The 15,444-nt window shown below is 36.7% G+C and overlaps 1 protein-coding gene across 3 annotated transcripts in view; it reads right to left on the bottom strand.

Annotated features, from left to right (window-relative positions):
• Positions 1-15,444, bottom strand: part of Ctnna3 (catenin alpha 3) — a 1,561,788-nt gene that overhangs the window by 1,185,313 nt on the left and 361,031 nt on the right. For all 3 annotated transcript variants that reach the window (XM_010605540.3, XM_033766563.1, XM_033766562.1), the window contains one exon: positions 318-581. In XM_010605540.3, the coding sequence (XP_010603842.1) occupies positions 318-581 (264 nt within the window). The remainder of the gene's footprint in view (positions 1-317; positions 582-15,444) is intronic.

Genomic DNA, 15,444 nt, shown 5'->3' with positions numbered 1-15,444 from the left:
TTTTTATTTGTAGATTGCATGAATCCTGTATTTGACAAGTTGATCCATGTAAAATAAAGTCACTTCAATTTAATAAACAATTTCATTTCAAATTCATTGGCTTCCTTGATAGAGGTGCACAGCAATCACAAGTTTATTGATACAATATTTTCCTGGTAATTCACTGGAAGACACAATAAGGTCATAGAGACTGATAACTGGAATTTTCTTTTATTACTACTCTAAACACCAGCACATGGATCTAGAAGGCTACTTCTGCTTTGTTTTTGTTTTTGCTTTGAGACATCAAATCACATTGTACCTGTCCCTTGACTTACCTCCAGCTCATCAAGTGCACTTCCCAGAGTGGCTGCCTGAGGTTCTGATGGGGTTGGCATATTATGAATGCCTTGAGAAACATTTGAAATCACATTGAGAGCATTCTGCATTTCTTCACAAACTGTGTCCTTGCTGGCTTTGAGGGAAGCAACATCAGAATGCTCCAAACAAGCTGAACAAATTGAATGTAAAAGAGGAGAATTCTCTTTCAATGTGGCCCGGGCTCCTGCAATTTCATCCCTCTGGTTTGCAGATTTTAAATCCTGAGAAGAAAAATAGAAAGTAGTTTTTTTCCATGGATTATGTGAAAAACTTAGTCACAAAAGCTCCACTTTAATTAAAATAGACACCGAAATATCATCTATAAGTCAATCAAAAGCACCAATTAATTTTATATTCCTTCAAATTCTGGAATTCTACACTAGGAAAGAACATTTCACAAGCAAAGATCACAAAAGTACAAACATACAAAATCTGAGATCTTAACATCTTTAAGTCATATCTTTGAAGTCACTAAAGAACTCTGGCATTCACATTATTAAGTATATTAACAAGAGAGCTTGAATTACATGGATACTAACTACTTTTTTCCACAAATTTTGATAGTTGAATTTAGATTTTTATTAAAACAAAACTAAGTAGGGGCCAGGGATTCAGCTCAATGGTTCCACCACCTGCCTCGCAAGCACAAAAAACCCGAGTTCAATCCCCAGTACCAAAAAATAAATAAATAAAACCAAGTAAGTTAAAAATATTAAATTAACCTTCACACTACTCAACTAGTTTTTAAAATACTAATAAATTAATTCTGGATCTTTCTTTCTTTGATATTTCTCCAACAAATACTGAGCAAGCACTTAGTATTACAAAATTTTTTGCTGGGCTCAGTGTTCAGATGTGAACAATCCCTCAAGGACTCAGGTCAGCAAGAATATTTCTGTGGAGATGACAATTTGAAATAAAAATCTAAATGAAGAACATTACAAACAGAAGAGAAAAGAAAGTCCTAAGTGATAGAAAATCAAAAATAGCTTAAAATATATTGAAAAAATATCTGCCAGCCATTAACCAAATGGTGAAGATTAGTATGTCAGTGACATCATCTGTACACATATTTAGATCATATACCCCTTTACAACATGGCAAAGAATAGCATGTCACTACCCAATCATGAAAATGCAACAACTATAACTAGATAGAGGGACATCCTCAATGATACTTGGACAATATTCCTTAAAAACGTAAGTTGTGAAAAACAAGGTGAATGATAAACTGTCACAGGTTAGAGAACACTTGGGAGGCATAACAAATAAATAAAATGTAGACTGGATCCTAGAACAAGAAGATTTCATGAAAACCTGGTAAAATCCAAGAAAGCTTATCAGTAGTTGATAGTAATGTATTCGTATTTATTTTTTATTGTGGCAAATATGAACACATTAACAATAAAGTAAACTGAGAAAGGTAAATTGAAACTCTATTATCTATGTAACTATTTTTATAAATCAAAAAAATTCTTAAAAATTTTATTCAAAAAATCTAATTCAATAGAAAAAATCTAATTCAGGGAACATTTACAACAGTTTATGTCCTTCACATACAATAGCTTAAATAATCTTCACAAAAACTAGGATAAATGTAATTATTATTCCATTTTTAAAATGAGGAAACTGAGGTTTCAAGAGACTAAGTTCTGTAACCAAGACACAGATAGATTTTTTCTGAGAGATAGACAACAGAGAGAGAGGGAGTCTTGCTTTGTAGTTTAGGCTGGCCTTGAATTTGCTATGTAGCCCAGGATGGCCTTGAACTCCTGGCACTCTTCTTGCCTAGGCCTCCTAAGTACTGGGATGACAGGCATGCACCACCACACCCAGTAGCATTTCTTTATTGTAACCCATGACTATAACTTCGAAGGCCTAATTGAAACAATTGTGTTATACCTTTTCCTGAATTGAAAGAATTTCCCTTATATGCTATAGAAGAATGAGGCTTTGATTTATATATCACATAGCATACAAAGTACTTCTGTATAACATCGTTGAAACACCCTTTGAAAGAGTTAGGCTTGTATGATTAGTCTTATTTTACCTATTTACTGTAAGGAGATTAAGAGACTAAAAAAGATAGACTGTTATCTAAACCTAATTCTTCAGATTGTAACCCTGTGCTTTATTTTCACAAGACTGCTACCTCTGGATAATGTTGCCTGAGGTTAATGAATGGCTGTGTTACTATATTTTTAGTTGTTTCCCTTCTGAAAATGAAGGCTCTCTGCTACTTCATGCAGGCATTGGGGAGCTTAACTTCTTTACAAGATGTAGGGAGGACAGTTAGAAGTAGCTGTCAACCCACTGTTCACAATCACTAATTAGCTAAGAAAAGACATTTTGTGGTTTACTTGACTTGGTACAATTTTCTCCTTATTTTTGGTCTGGGTTCTAGTTTCAGCTCTGTCATTAGAACTATGAACTGAGGAAGTTGTGCATCCTTTTGTGCATTCATTTAAAAAATGGAAATAATAATACTTCTGTCAACACTCTTACAAGATACAGTACATAGCACATCCAAAAAGAGGAAAACAGTAAATAATTATAAAGAGTATGAAACTATTTTCCTTCAATTTATGAAACTGGTATAATACTTTTGTCTTATGATAATCTTACTTCTCACATTCCCCACAATTTCATATCATGACTTACATTTATCATATTGTGACTTAGAGAATCATGCAATATTTATTTATTTTTGTTTTGGTTTTTGAGAGAGGGTCTTGCCATATAGTTCAGGCTCACCTTAAATTCGCTATGTAGACCAGGCTGCCTTCAAACTTACATTAATCCTCCTGCCTCAGCCTCATGACTGCTAGGATTTTTAATATTTAGAAACAATGGACAGCTCCTCAGGGGAATAAAGATAGCAGTATACATATTTAGAAAAAGCTGAGGAAGACTCTCTGTATATTATAATATAATCATAAATTACTATATAATTTCTTCTAAGGTGGCCTATAGATTTTCCTACTTTATTTACAATGGCAGAATTTAGGTAGTTTCTGAAAGGTGACAAATTTTTACAAAGAAGATTAAAAAGTATTTATTTTGCTCTGATGGTGACTTGTGTATCTTACTGTAAACTATGGTGACTTAATGTTGTAAAAACATTTGAATTTTTAAAATATGCACACATTTCGGCTTTTGAGCCCATACTTTGTCATCTCTGCCCAAGGCAATTACACAGTCCTTAATGAAACTGCTATCCCAAACAGCAGCTGTATGAAGCCTGCCAGAGAGGACAGTGTTACTGAACACAGCAAAAAATAATATATTTTGACAGTGCATAGGAGAAAGAGAGGCAAGTTGCAGAGTTTAGTAAGCAAAATTAAAAAGAAAAATCATTTGTCTCAAATCCATAATAAATTAATGTAGTAAGTAGACAGAGTTAAAAGGGAAACTAATGACTACCGTTCTCCTAAACAAAAGGTTGTTGTGGGGGTATTTGTGTTTCTTTCATTTTGTTTTAAATGATGATACCATGAATTCAAAGGTTCATATATGGTCTGTTTACACTAAAATTTTAAAACAGGTCAAAATAGAAATTAAATGGTCAGGTCAGTTAGGGATTTCTCTAGATAGAAGAGTATACAGAATTCAGCTACTCAAGAATTGACACCTAATTTATATCATTTTTAAAATTCTCCAGAGAAAAAGGCTCAAATGAGATTCCCAAGTTAAGGAGACATTAAATGCTTCCAGCTGATGAAGAAACTTACAGATGGAATTATAAAGACTTTACAAAGCTGGGCAAGTAGGTAGGGAAGCAACACATGGGTTTTAACTCTGTCGAGAGAACAAAATATATTTAGAGATTTTAAAGATCACCTAATAAAAATGGAGTCTCTAAGCTATCAATTAATTTATACAACCATTCATTCAACAAATATTGTTGACTCTCTACTACAAATGTGATAGCATGTTAAGTTTTAGGAATTCAAAGATAAAGAACTCATAGACCAGAAGGGGAGACAATAAATTTGTATAGTAACTGCTACAGCTTGTATATAAATGTCCCATTGCCACCCCCAAAGCCTCATGCACTCATAGGTGGGGCTTTTCAGAGTTGGCTGGATCTAGGCTGTGTGATACTGGGATTGAGGGTGTGTAGTACTAAATTAGTCCAAGGATTGGAATTATCATACCTCTGTGTAGTACTGCCCAAAAGGCTGGTAGTCTGAATAGATTAAAAAGGAAAGGCAGGCTGGCTGCTTGCTGCTGCCTTCAGCCTGCCACACCAGGAATTGCTTATCCTCTGCTATACTCAACTCCCATGCCACCCTACCTTGGAGCCAGGCAACCATGGATTGTAAGTTCCACAGACTTAATCCAAATAAACCTTATCTCCTTTAACTTTGGGTGTTGGGTATTTTGTCTCAGCAACAAAAAAAGTAACTAAGATAAGAACTAAAATTAAGCCCAGCATAAAGCTCTCCAACTTGAGGAAATTAAAAAAAATTTATCAAAAGTGAATCTTTCAATTTTTTCCAATTTTTGATGTAAAATTCATAAAAATTGCATAGATAACATGATTTGATATCAGATGATTATTACAAGTTAATCAATATATCCATCACTAAAACATTAGCATATGTTTGTGTTGGTAAACACTTAAGATCTATTACCAAATTTCAAATAAACAAAACAGTATTAAATAGTACCATGCAGTAATTTTACTTTTGGCCAATATCTTCTCATTTCCCCAATGTCTCACTACTAGAAACCCCTGCAAAATTGTTTCTATGAATTTAACTCAGATTTCAAAGAGAAGTGAGACCATAATTTATTTGATTTTCAATGTCTGGTTTATTTCACTTAGTATAATTTCCTCCAGGTTCATGAGTTGTTGTAAATGGCAGGATTTCAAAACAAGTGAATCTTACGTAGTGAATAGAAGTTATTCTTCTGAACAATAAACAACAAAACAATGACCAAAGGAAACAGTACATGCAACACAAGGCCTGATGTTGTTTTCATCCATGAGCACACTTGCGGAACAAGATTCAAGGGCCCAGACTGGGAGGGCAAAACGCAGAATCACCACACAGACTCTGGGAAGATTTCTGGAACACTTCCGTTTTATTGAGGAAATGTACAGACTTATATAGGGTAAGGCGGGGGTGGAGCCAGGGTGGCACTATAGGATCGCTATTAGCTAGGGTAAGGCAGGGGTGGAACCAGGGTGGAGTCAGGATATTTGGCACATCGTTATTGGCCACATGTTGGTTTTTGGATTGTATGCTTTAAGGGCTGAGGTGAATGGAGTCAGGACTTTAGAGGTTTTTGAAAGGGACAGTTTATCTGACTAAGGTCAGATTACACACCCGAGGGGGCGGATTATTCCAGCCCTAACAGGCTTCAGAGTTTTCTCAGGAGATGGGTGCAGCGCTCCTGACTCAACCAGACATTAATCTGATCCTCACTTCCCACTTTTGTGTCTTTGACTCCAGAGCCTCAGCCAAAAGGACCACATTTTTATGATTTTGTTACTGGCACTTCTGATCTTTAAAGAACAATAATAATATGCCAAACAAGGTTAATATATATAGAGATCCCAATATCAATCCATGTATCCAGCTATTCAAACTATTCCATCCGGCCTAAATTCTTGACCAAATGGTATCCCATATATTATTTAAAGTTAAAACATCTAAAACCTGGGTATTACTTCCTCCCAAACCAAGTTTACTTGAATTTGTAAATTGAGTACGGCCACGCAGACATCTTGAAATAGCAGGGCGGTCTTTTTGAAGGCTTGGGTGATGTTTTTTGTTAGCTGGTTGACCGCTGCTGCTGTTGCAACTTGATTTTGTACTGTTGCCATTGTTGTGGTGGAAATAGCTGCCACCATGGAAATGATGACGGCAATAAGGGTGGAAATTTCAAAATCTTTCTTACTGCGGGGACGAAGCATAAGATTAAAGAGAGGATCTGAATTTTCTCATTCCATATGGAGATCAACGGGACCCAAACGGCCAGGAGAATTCTAGCAAAATATAAACTCCAAGTTTCTGTCTAACCAAACAAATAAGGATCAATACAAGGGGTAAAACAAACATGAAAGGGGAAGGCAGAACAAGATAGAGATAGGGGGGTTAGAACTTGCGGATTTGTCCAGGATGAAGTAGAGATCGAAGGGCTGTTGCAAGGCGGCTGTTCCTGGGCGAGCAGCAGCTCCCCCTCCCAGCTCAGCGCCAGTGGCGACCGACCAGGGAGCAGCAACCAAATGCCGGAGACAAAGCGCACAGCCCCGATCTCGACAGCCTCTACCTCATGTTTGCAGCCCTCTCAGCCCCGCTGGGCCCTAATGCGCCTCGGGGAGCGGGGCCAGGAGCAGCCAGGGTGACGGGATCTGCGGTAGGAGGCAGGGACAGTGGAGGCTGGGACCTCTGGCCCCCCCGACCAGGCTCCCCTCCCCACTCAGCAGGCCGCAGTGCCCCGAAGCTGCAGGTCCTTTGCTCTGAAATTTTTCCGGAGCTCTCAGCTGTGCTGGACCGGGCTTTGGAGGAGGAGGCTGGGCAGTCCGGAGGCCCAGGACCCTGCAGCCATGCTAAGGCCCAATCAAAGGATTGTTTCTCCTCATCCAACGAGGTGGCAACACACAGGATGGAGGCCGCCATCTTGACCGGAAAAGGTAGGCTCTTCCAGATGACCATTATTCCAGTGATGAGGGGATTTTAGCAGAGGCACTTCATTGACCAGAAGTGAGAGACCAGAAGGTGGACGAGTGGGCGGGGCTGATGCCTTTGAGGAAAAAGAAAGCGGAAGAGACAGCCCTCCCACGCCATCTTTTTTAAGAGGCTTTTGTCCGCCATCCTTAACTCGGGGCCCTGCACTCACCTGAGTTTGGGCTGGAAACACCTCGGATGTCTTTAGGGCATAAGGACCCTTTACTAGGGTGGCCTGTACCGGCCATTCTTGACTCATGACATTACCCATAATAGGAGGGATCCTTACCCTAAACTTCACTATTTACCCCGTATACGCGAGTCCCCTGTTCCGGCGCCATTTCTTGTTTTTGTTGGCGACAAGGCGCAGAGTCACCACACAGACCCCAGGGAGGTTTCTGGAACACTTCCGTTTTATTGAGGAAATGTACAGACTTATATTGGGTAAGGCGGGGGTGGAGCCAGGGTGGCACTGTTGGATCGCTATTGGACAGGGTAAGGCAGGGGTGGAACCAGGGTGGAGTCAGGATATTTGGCACATCATTATTGGCCACATGTTGGTTTTTGGATTGTATGCTTTAGGGGCTGAGGTGAATGGAGTCAGGACTTTAGAGGTTTTTGAGAGGGACAGTTTATCTGACTAAGGTCAGATTACACACCCGAGGGGGCGGGTTATTCCAGCCCTAACAGGCCTCAGAGTTTTCTCACAAGAGATGGGTGCGGCGCTCATGACTCAGCCAGACATTAACCTGATCAACAGCCTGAAGCATGAAAAGGCATGGACCATGAAGGCCCCCTGCAGGTGATACTTTAATACAGAAAATTTGAGCAGGAATGCTTATTAATCCAGATGGAAAGGAAGGCAGGTGATTCCTACAGATCATGCTAAAGTGCTTTGAAGCAACAAGCTCAAATGTGTATTTTCAAATATTTCTCATAGCCTTTATCAAATTGAGATAAAGACCATTTATTCCAATTTTCTACAGGGTTTTTATCATGAATGGGGTGTTGAATTTTATTGAATGTTTTTTTCTGTATCTATTAAGATGCAGCCAACATCATACTAAATGGTCAAAACTGAAAACCTTCATGCTAAAACCAGGAACAAGACAAGGATGTCCACTATCACCACTACTATTCAATATAGTTTTGGATATAGTTTTCAATATAGTTAGCCACAGCAATTGCACAAGACAAAGAAATAAAAGCAATAAAGATAGGAAAGGAAGAAGTTACACTGTCATTATTTCCTGACATTATGATACTCTACAAAGAAGACCCAAAAAACTCTGCCAAAAGACTTCTAGATTTGATTGACAAATCCAGTAGAATAGCCTGGATACAAGGTCTACACTCAAAAGTCAATAGCCTTCTTCTACACAATGACATACTCATTGAGAGTGAAATTAGGGAAACAATCCCTTTCACAATAGCATCCAAAAAAAAAAAAAAAGAAATATCTAGGAATAAATCTAACAAAGGAAGGAAAAGACCTCTACATTGAGAAATTAAACACTGAAAAATGAAATTGAAGAGGACATAAAAAAATGGAAAGACATCCCTTGTTTCTGGGTAGGAAGAATCAATATAGTGAAAATGGCATACTTCCAAAACTGCTATACAGATTCCAGTGCTATACTATTGAAATCCCAACAGTATATTTCACTAAACTAGAGAAAAAAAATACAAAAATTCATTTGGAACCAGAAAAGACCTGGAATAGCAAAAGTCATTCTAGGCAACAGAGACATGGCAGGGGTATCACAATCCCCAACTTGAAATTACACTACAAAGCCACTCTGATTAAAAAGAAAAAGCATAGTACTGGCAAAGAAACAGACCCAAGTACCAGTGGAATTCATTAGAAGATGCAGAAACAACTCCTGACATTTTCAGCTACCTCATCTTTGACAAAGGAGCCAACCATCCTTATTGGAAGAAAGAGGATATCTTACCTGTTTCCTCCAAATGGTGTTGGAAAAACTAGATTTCAACTTGCCAAACATTAAAACTAGACCCCTATCTGTCACCATGCACTAAACTAAAATCCAAGTAGAAAAAAGATATAAATATTAAAACAGAAATACTAAACTTGCTGGAAGATAAGTAAGGTAGAACTTTTGAAGATATTGGCATAGGAAGAAACTTTATGAACAAATCCTTAGCACATGGGAACTATCACAAAGAATCAACAGTTGGGATCTCATTTAAAAAAAAAAAAAATCTTCACTGCCAGAGAAATCACCAGCAGAGCTAAGAGACAACCCAAAATGTGGGAAAAAAATTTTACCAGCTGGTCCTTAAAGGTCTACTATCTAGAACATGTAAAGAACTCAAAAAAAATCAGACCCACTTAAAAAATGGGCATCTGAAATGAACACACATTTCCCAGACAAAAAAGTAACAGCAGCAAATAAACACATGAAAAAATGTTCAATATCACTGATCATTCTAGAGATGTAAATGAACAACACTGAGATTCCATCTCACACCAGAAAAAATGGCTGCTATCAAAAAATCAAACAAAAACAAATGCTGGTGGAGTTGTGAGGAGAAAAGAACCCATCTTCATTGTTGGTGGGAGTGCAGACTGGTGCAACCACTGGAAATCAGTATGTGATACCTCAAACAACTAGGATTAGAAGTCCCATTTGACCCAACTATTCCTCTGCTGGGTATCTTCCCAAAAGAATTAAAAGAATCATACCACAGTGATATATGCTCACACATGTATATAGTGGCATAGTTTGTAATAGCTAAAACTTGGAAACAATTGCCCATCAACTGGAGACTGGATAAAGAATATTTGTTTTTTCTATAAAATGGAGTACTACTCAGCCATAAAGAATGAGAATCTAGAGACATTTATAGCTAAGTGGATGCACATTGAGGCCATACTCAAGTGAAATTAATAAGACAGACGTGTGTAAATACCACATATTTTCTCTGGTTTGAAAAATTAAGAGTGTAAATAAGGATCGAAATGTTTAACTGATATTGTGTAATAGGAAGAAAAGGTCTAAATAGTAGAGGAAGTGGGAGGGGTAGGGGAATGGTAAAAAGGAAAAAGAAAAAAATGTGAAAAAGAAAAACATGGAAACTGTCTTTGTAAATAGGGAAGGGTGGAGGGGTGAAGGGAGGGCTGGGGAATGGGGAAAAATAAGAACTAACACAAGTCATGTAAAGGAACAAGAGCCCAATGATGAATGTAGCTGTATTGTATACCTAAAATGTACCAATAAACTTAATAAAAATGATTTCTCTGACAAAAGTTTGGATAGATTTAAGAGTGTGGCATTGATGCCAAGGAAACCAGGCAATAACTCAGGTCTAGGTGAGTAACAATGTGTCCGAACATTGAACATCATTGCCAGATTATAGTAGAATGGATCTCAGTAATATTTAGGAGATGAAAATGGTTAGCCTTTCAGATATTTCAATGGAAGGGAGTGGGATAATGTACATAGAAGAGTCTAAAAAATGGTTTCAACAATTTTATACTTATGACTGCATGCACCAAGAAGGGAATACAGGGAAAAAAAAAAAGAATGCGTTAGGAATAGAAAGGTGAAGTAGATTTTGTCATCTACCAAAAGTGTGAAGCTAGCACAAGATCTAAATAAAAATACAATATATAAAAATCTAGAATTCAGGGAGAATGTTCTAAAAATATAAATATGTGAATCACCAGCTCTCAGTTGAAAACCAAAGATATGTGTGTAATAGTTACAGGACTTTCATCCAGTATGAATATTATAATGAAGAAAGAAACTTGGAAGTTATCATAAATTATTCTTTGAGGATATCAAGCGAATAATTTTATGTACTAGTTCCAAGGCCCTAGTAAAGCATATATTCAAATTACCAAAAGAATGTCAGAAAATACTAAACTTAAGTTAAACTATGAAATTTTTGAAAAAGTAAAATAACACATGTACACAATAGAGTTTAAAACCTGAATTACTGTAGATAATCATGATCATAAGAAAATAACTTATAAAGACAGGATTACTTCTGTATCTGAAGAGAGATGGGCCTGTTCATCTTGAAAAGGAAAATTTTTACTGGAGAACACGTGATTTAAAAATCCAGAAATCATGAATGAACTTGATAACTTATTAATGAATTTCTTCACCACATTTAGAAACATCACATCAAAAGTTATCTTTTAGATTGGAGTGAAATAAATCAAAATATATTTGTTAATATAGGTGTTTCTCCCATTTCATTATAAATTTCTTGAACACAAGCATTATAATTTACTTATTTTGTGTCCAACTACCTAGGACCCTATAGCTCATCTTAGGAATTTAATGCATTGTTGATGAAGAAGTAAAATAACAAATGAATTTTTTAAAAGTCAGAAGTTCAGCTCAAAGGAAGACAGAAACCTTAGATATTATTAAGAAATCTAGAATTTGTACAAATTTATGTATGGCAATGCCACAGAAAACAAAAGGGTAAAATTAAACTATCCTATATTCACATTTAATGCTACTATGTTCATAAAAATACATGCAAAATATGTTCACAGTAGCCCTGTCCATAATACCTTCAAAATGGAAACAACTCCAAAATAATAAAAATGAACAAACTGTAGCTAGATGCAAAAATGTGATATATGGAATAAAAAAATTCAGACACAGAAGAGTACATATATTTGACTGCATCTATATAAACTTCAGGCAAGGCCGGGGATTTAGCTCAGTGGTTCCACAGCCTGTCTCACAAGTGCAAGGACGCAAGTTCAATCCCCGGTACCAAAAATAAATAAATAAATAAAGTTCAGGTGCAGGCAATATAAGTTGAAGTTGGGTTAGAAATTAGAAGAGTGGTCATTCTTGAGGGGTGATTACAAAACAGAAAGGGAAAAATAATCTTTTAGATTTTGGTGATGTTTTGTTTTTTGTCTTGGAAGCTGGTTACGTGAATTTAGTTTGCAAAAATTTACTGAATTGTACATTACGGAGCTGTGCATTTTTCTGAATGAAAAGCTTACATATAATGAAAGCTTACATATAATCAAGGAAAACAAAAATGCTAGTAAAATCAAGAAAATATCGATAGTGTGTGTCTTCTTTTAGCAAACAACATTGGTATAAACTAACTGTGGTCTTAGTCTGCTGTGACCATTAATTGTGGTTGTCAACTGGCTAAGTTCAGACGCACCCAGCAGATCAGTAAAACAGATATCTAGGGAGTGTCTGTGGTTTTTTCCAGAGATGACTGATATGAGGCCAGAAAACAAAGGGTGCACAACCCACCTGACTGTGATTGGAACCAACCAATATGCTTACATCATGGATGGACTGAAGTTAGAAGAAAGGAGGAGCCAGCCCATGGTTGAAAAGCTCCATTCTGCTTGAACGGGTGCATCTTTCTATCATTCTTTTTTTTTTCCTGCCATCACCTATGGACTTCAGATTCCAGCTTCTTCAATTTTTTATGAGGACTCACACCAGTGACTCTCCAGGGAGCTTCTAGATTTCCCATCTCAGACTGGCACTGCATCCTTTTTTTTTTTTTTTTTTTTCTCATTGAGTTTATTGGTCCATTTTAGGTATACAGTGCAGTTACAGTCATCATTGGGACCTTGTACCTTTACATGACAGGTCTGAGTTCTCATTTATCCCCATGCCCCTGTTCTCCTTTCACCCCCTCCTCCCTTCCCTATTTACAAAACTTTGTTTCCATTTTTTTCATTTTCTCATATTTTTTTCTTTTCCCTTATTTCCTTTTCCCTACCCTTCCCACTTCCCCTAAACCTTTAGCCCTTTCTTCCCATTTCACATTGTCAATTATACCATTAGGATCTTATTTACACCTTTAGTTTTTCACACCAGAGGAACTATTTTGTATTTACACATGTGACTTATTTATTTCACTTAAAAGTATGACCTCATTATGCATCCATTTTCCTATGAGTGACTCTAATTTCTCATTCTTTATGGCTGAATAATATTCCATTTTATATAAAAACCACATTTTTTTAATTCAGTCTCTAGCTGATAGGCAATTGGGCTCTTTCCAAGTTTTAGCTATTACACACTATGGCACTGCATTCTTAAGCCCTCTCTTTCTGTGGCTCCCAGCTGCTTGGACTGAGCAGTTACTGTGTCCTCTGTCTCTCCAACACACAGATGGCCATTGTGGACTCTCCTACCTCTGATCCTGCAAGCCTATTTTATAAGTCCTCTTACATTTTTACATATTAGGAAAAAGAGATATAGAGAATACAGATATAGATATGTATTTTATGTGTATATTTTACTGTCTGCACATATACTTTTATTAAACTCTATATGTATTTTCTATTATATATATATATATGTGTGTGTGTGTGTGTGTGTGTGTGTGTGTGTGTATAAATTTTCTGTTGCTCTAGAAAACCCTAATCAATAAACCTGTTTTTCACTGTTCCATTTCCCTTATCAAGGAGAAGATGACAAAATTGAATATGCAGACCACCTTCTTTCTACTTTGAAGGCTTGTATTAAAAAAAAGAGAAAGAGCTGGGGATTTAGCTCAGTGGTGCCATTGCCTGCCTCCCAAGTGTAAGGTCCTGAGTTCAATTCCCAGTACCAAAAAAGAGAGAGAAAAAGCTGACTGTTTAAAAAATAAAAATCAGAGAAAGATGGCCATCAGAAAGGGCAAAGATAAAGAATTTTCACGGCAGTTGAATCCATATGTCCTTGGACAAACCTGCATTTCAGAGAACCAAACAAAACTTCCTTACTAAGTTAGATCCCTGCCCACATGGAATAGCTCAGCAGATACTTTATTTGGCAAAGCACAACTCCATGCAAATTATAAATTTCTCTTCCAGGTATTTAAATGAGGTTTCTGAAGCTGATAAAACTACTCTGGTAGGGAAGGGAAAGGGAGCTTATGAAGAGCAGTTTTGTTTTCTTAGAATTAAAAAGACATGTGGCAAGAAAACCCATGTACACTTTGCTATCTGGATTCTGTCTACCTGGCTACTCTCCTCAGTCTTCTCTCTGCCAAGATGCTACATGCCAACTGCTTTACTGGTCACTGGGCAACATCATGCTGCATCAGGAAAAAAAATGGTGCCAATCTGATGTTTTTCTCTAACAAAAATTAGGGAAGGAATAGTTACCCTTAACCAAGCTGGAAAAATAAGAACAGATTACAAATAAAATTTTAAGAAAAAAAAAACTAAAAACTAATGCAAGATTTTATAATCAAGATATCATGTGCTGTAGAGATAGACTTTTACTCCTTTTCTTGCCTTTATTTTCTATTTCATATTAATAAGACAAATTCAATAAAAAGGAAAATAAAAGATGCTTCAACTTCAAAGATGAAACCATATAATAATAGCATTAAGATATCCTCAAAGGTCTATATTCTAGGCCAATAACATACACTTTGAGTGGCTGAAGTAGAACAAGGTGAATATCAACTATTTCAAAGAAATCACCTCTGAAAACAATTTTATGTAGTTCTAATGCAGACTACTGTGAGTCTAGAAATTGTATGTGTGTATAAAGATTTAGAAATATACTATGTCCATTTTCTATCTATCTGAATCAAATACAACAATTACACCTGTTTACTGATTGTCTAGAATTGATATGTGAAAACTAAAACTATCTGAAACCACTTGCCATATGATTTACAAAGTGAAAAGCATAAATACAAAAATAGAAAAAATAATGAGCTTCTTTGGCAGGATACAATTGCTACGTTTCATATTCCCCTTCCATTTGTGTGTATTTTATACTATTCAATCCAACAAGAATATTTGCATATGCATAAGCCAGAAAATTTTTCCTCTCAGCACAGATTGGCAACTATAAGAGTTAAGTTGAATTTTAGCACCTTGTCAAAGATCAATAAATATTGTTATTCTTACCATTGCCTTTTTTTTTCCTGGTACCAGGGATCAAACTTGGGTCCTTCTGCTTGCAAGGCAGGTGGTGGAACCACTGAGCTAAGTGCCCAGCCCCATCTGTTCCTTGTTTAAGATGTCTTATTTAGGACTCTGTGACTCATTTGTGAGAAAGATACCACCAGTTTTCTGAACATTCTGGTGCATCTCAGAGAGCAAACAGCATCACTTCATCCAAATAGTACACAAACCCAGAGATATTGATGCAACTACCTAGCTAATAACCCCTTATGTTTATGTAGTCATTTATTATGTTTGACATATTTCCAGAAATTTCTTCACAAATAATTCTATAGGACACAGAAATTGTTATTATGCCTGTCTCTCAAAAGAACAAATGGACATTTGGCCAAAGAAATATACAAATGAGTAAAAGTAGTGTGGTGATCAATTTTAAGAAAACACATTAGGCTGGGGATTTAGCACAGTAGCACCATGCCTGCCTTGCAAGCACAAGGTCCTTTAAAGAGAAAGAGAGAGAGAGAGAGAG

This window comes from Fukomys damarensis, unplaced genomic scaffold (genome assembly GCF_012274545.1).
Source record: "Fukomys damarensis isolate Sample0158 unplaced genomic scaffold, DMR_v1.0_HiC HiC_scaffold_20, whole genome shotgun sequence".
Taxonomy (NCBI): domain Eukaryota; kingdom Metazoa; phylum Chordata; class Mammalia; order Rodentia; family Bathyergidae; genus Fukomys; species Fukomys damarensis.
The sequence above is the reverse complement of the archived record's forward strand: the minus strand, read 5'-3'. Positions and strand labels throughout refer to the sequence as shown.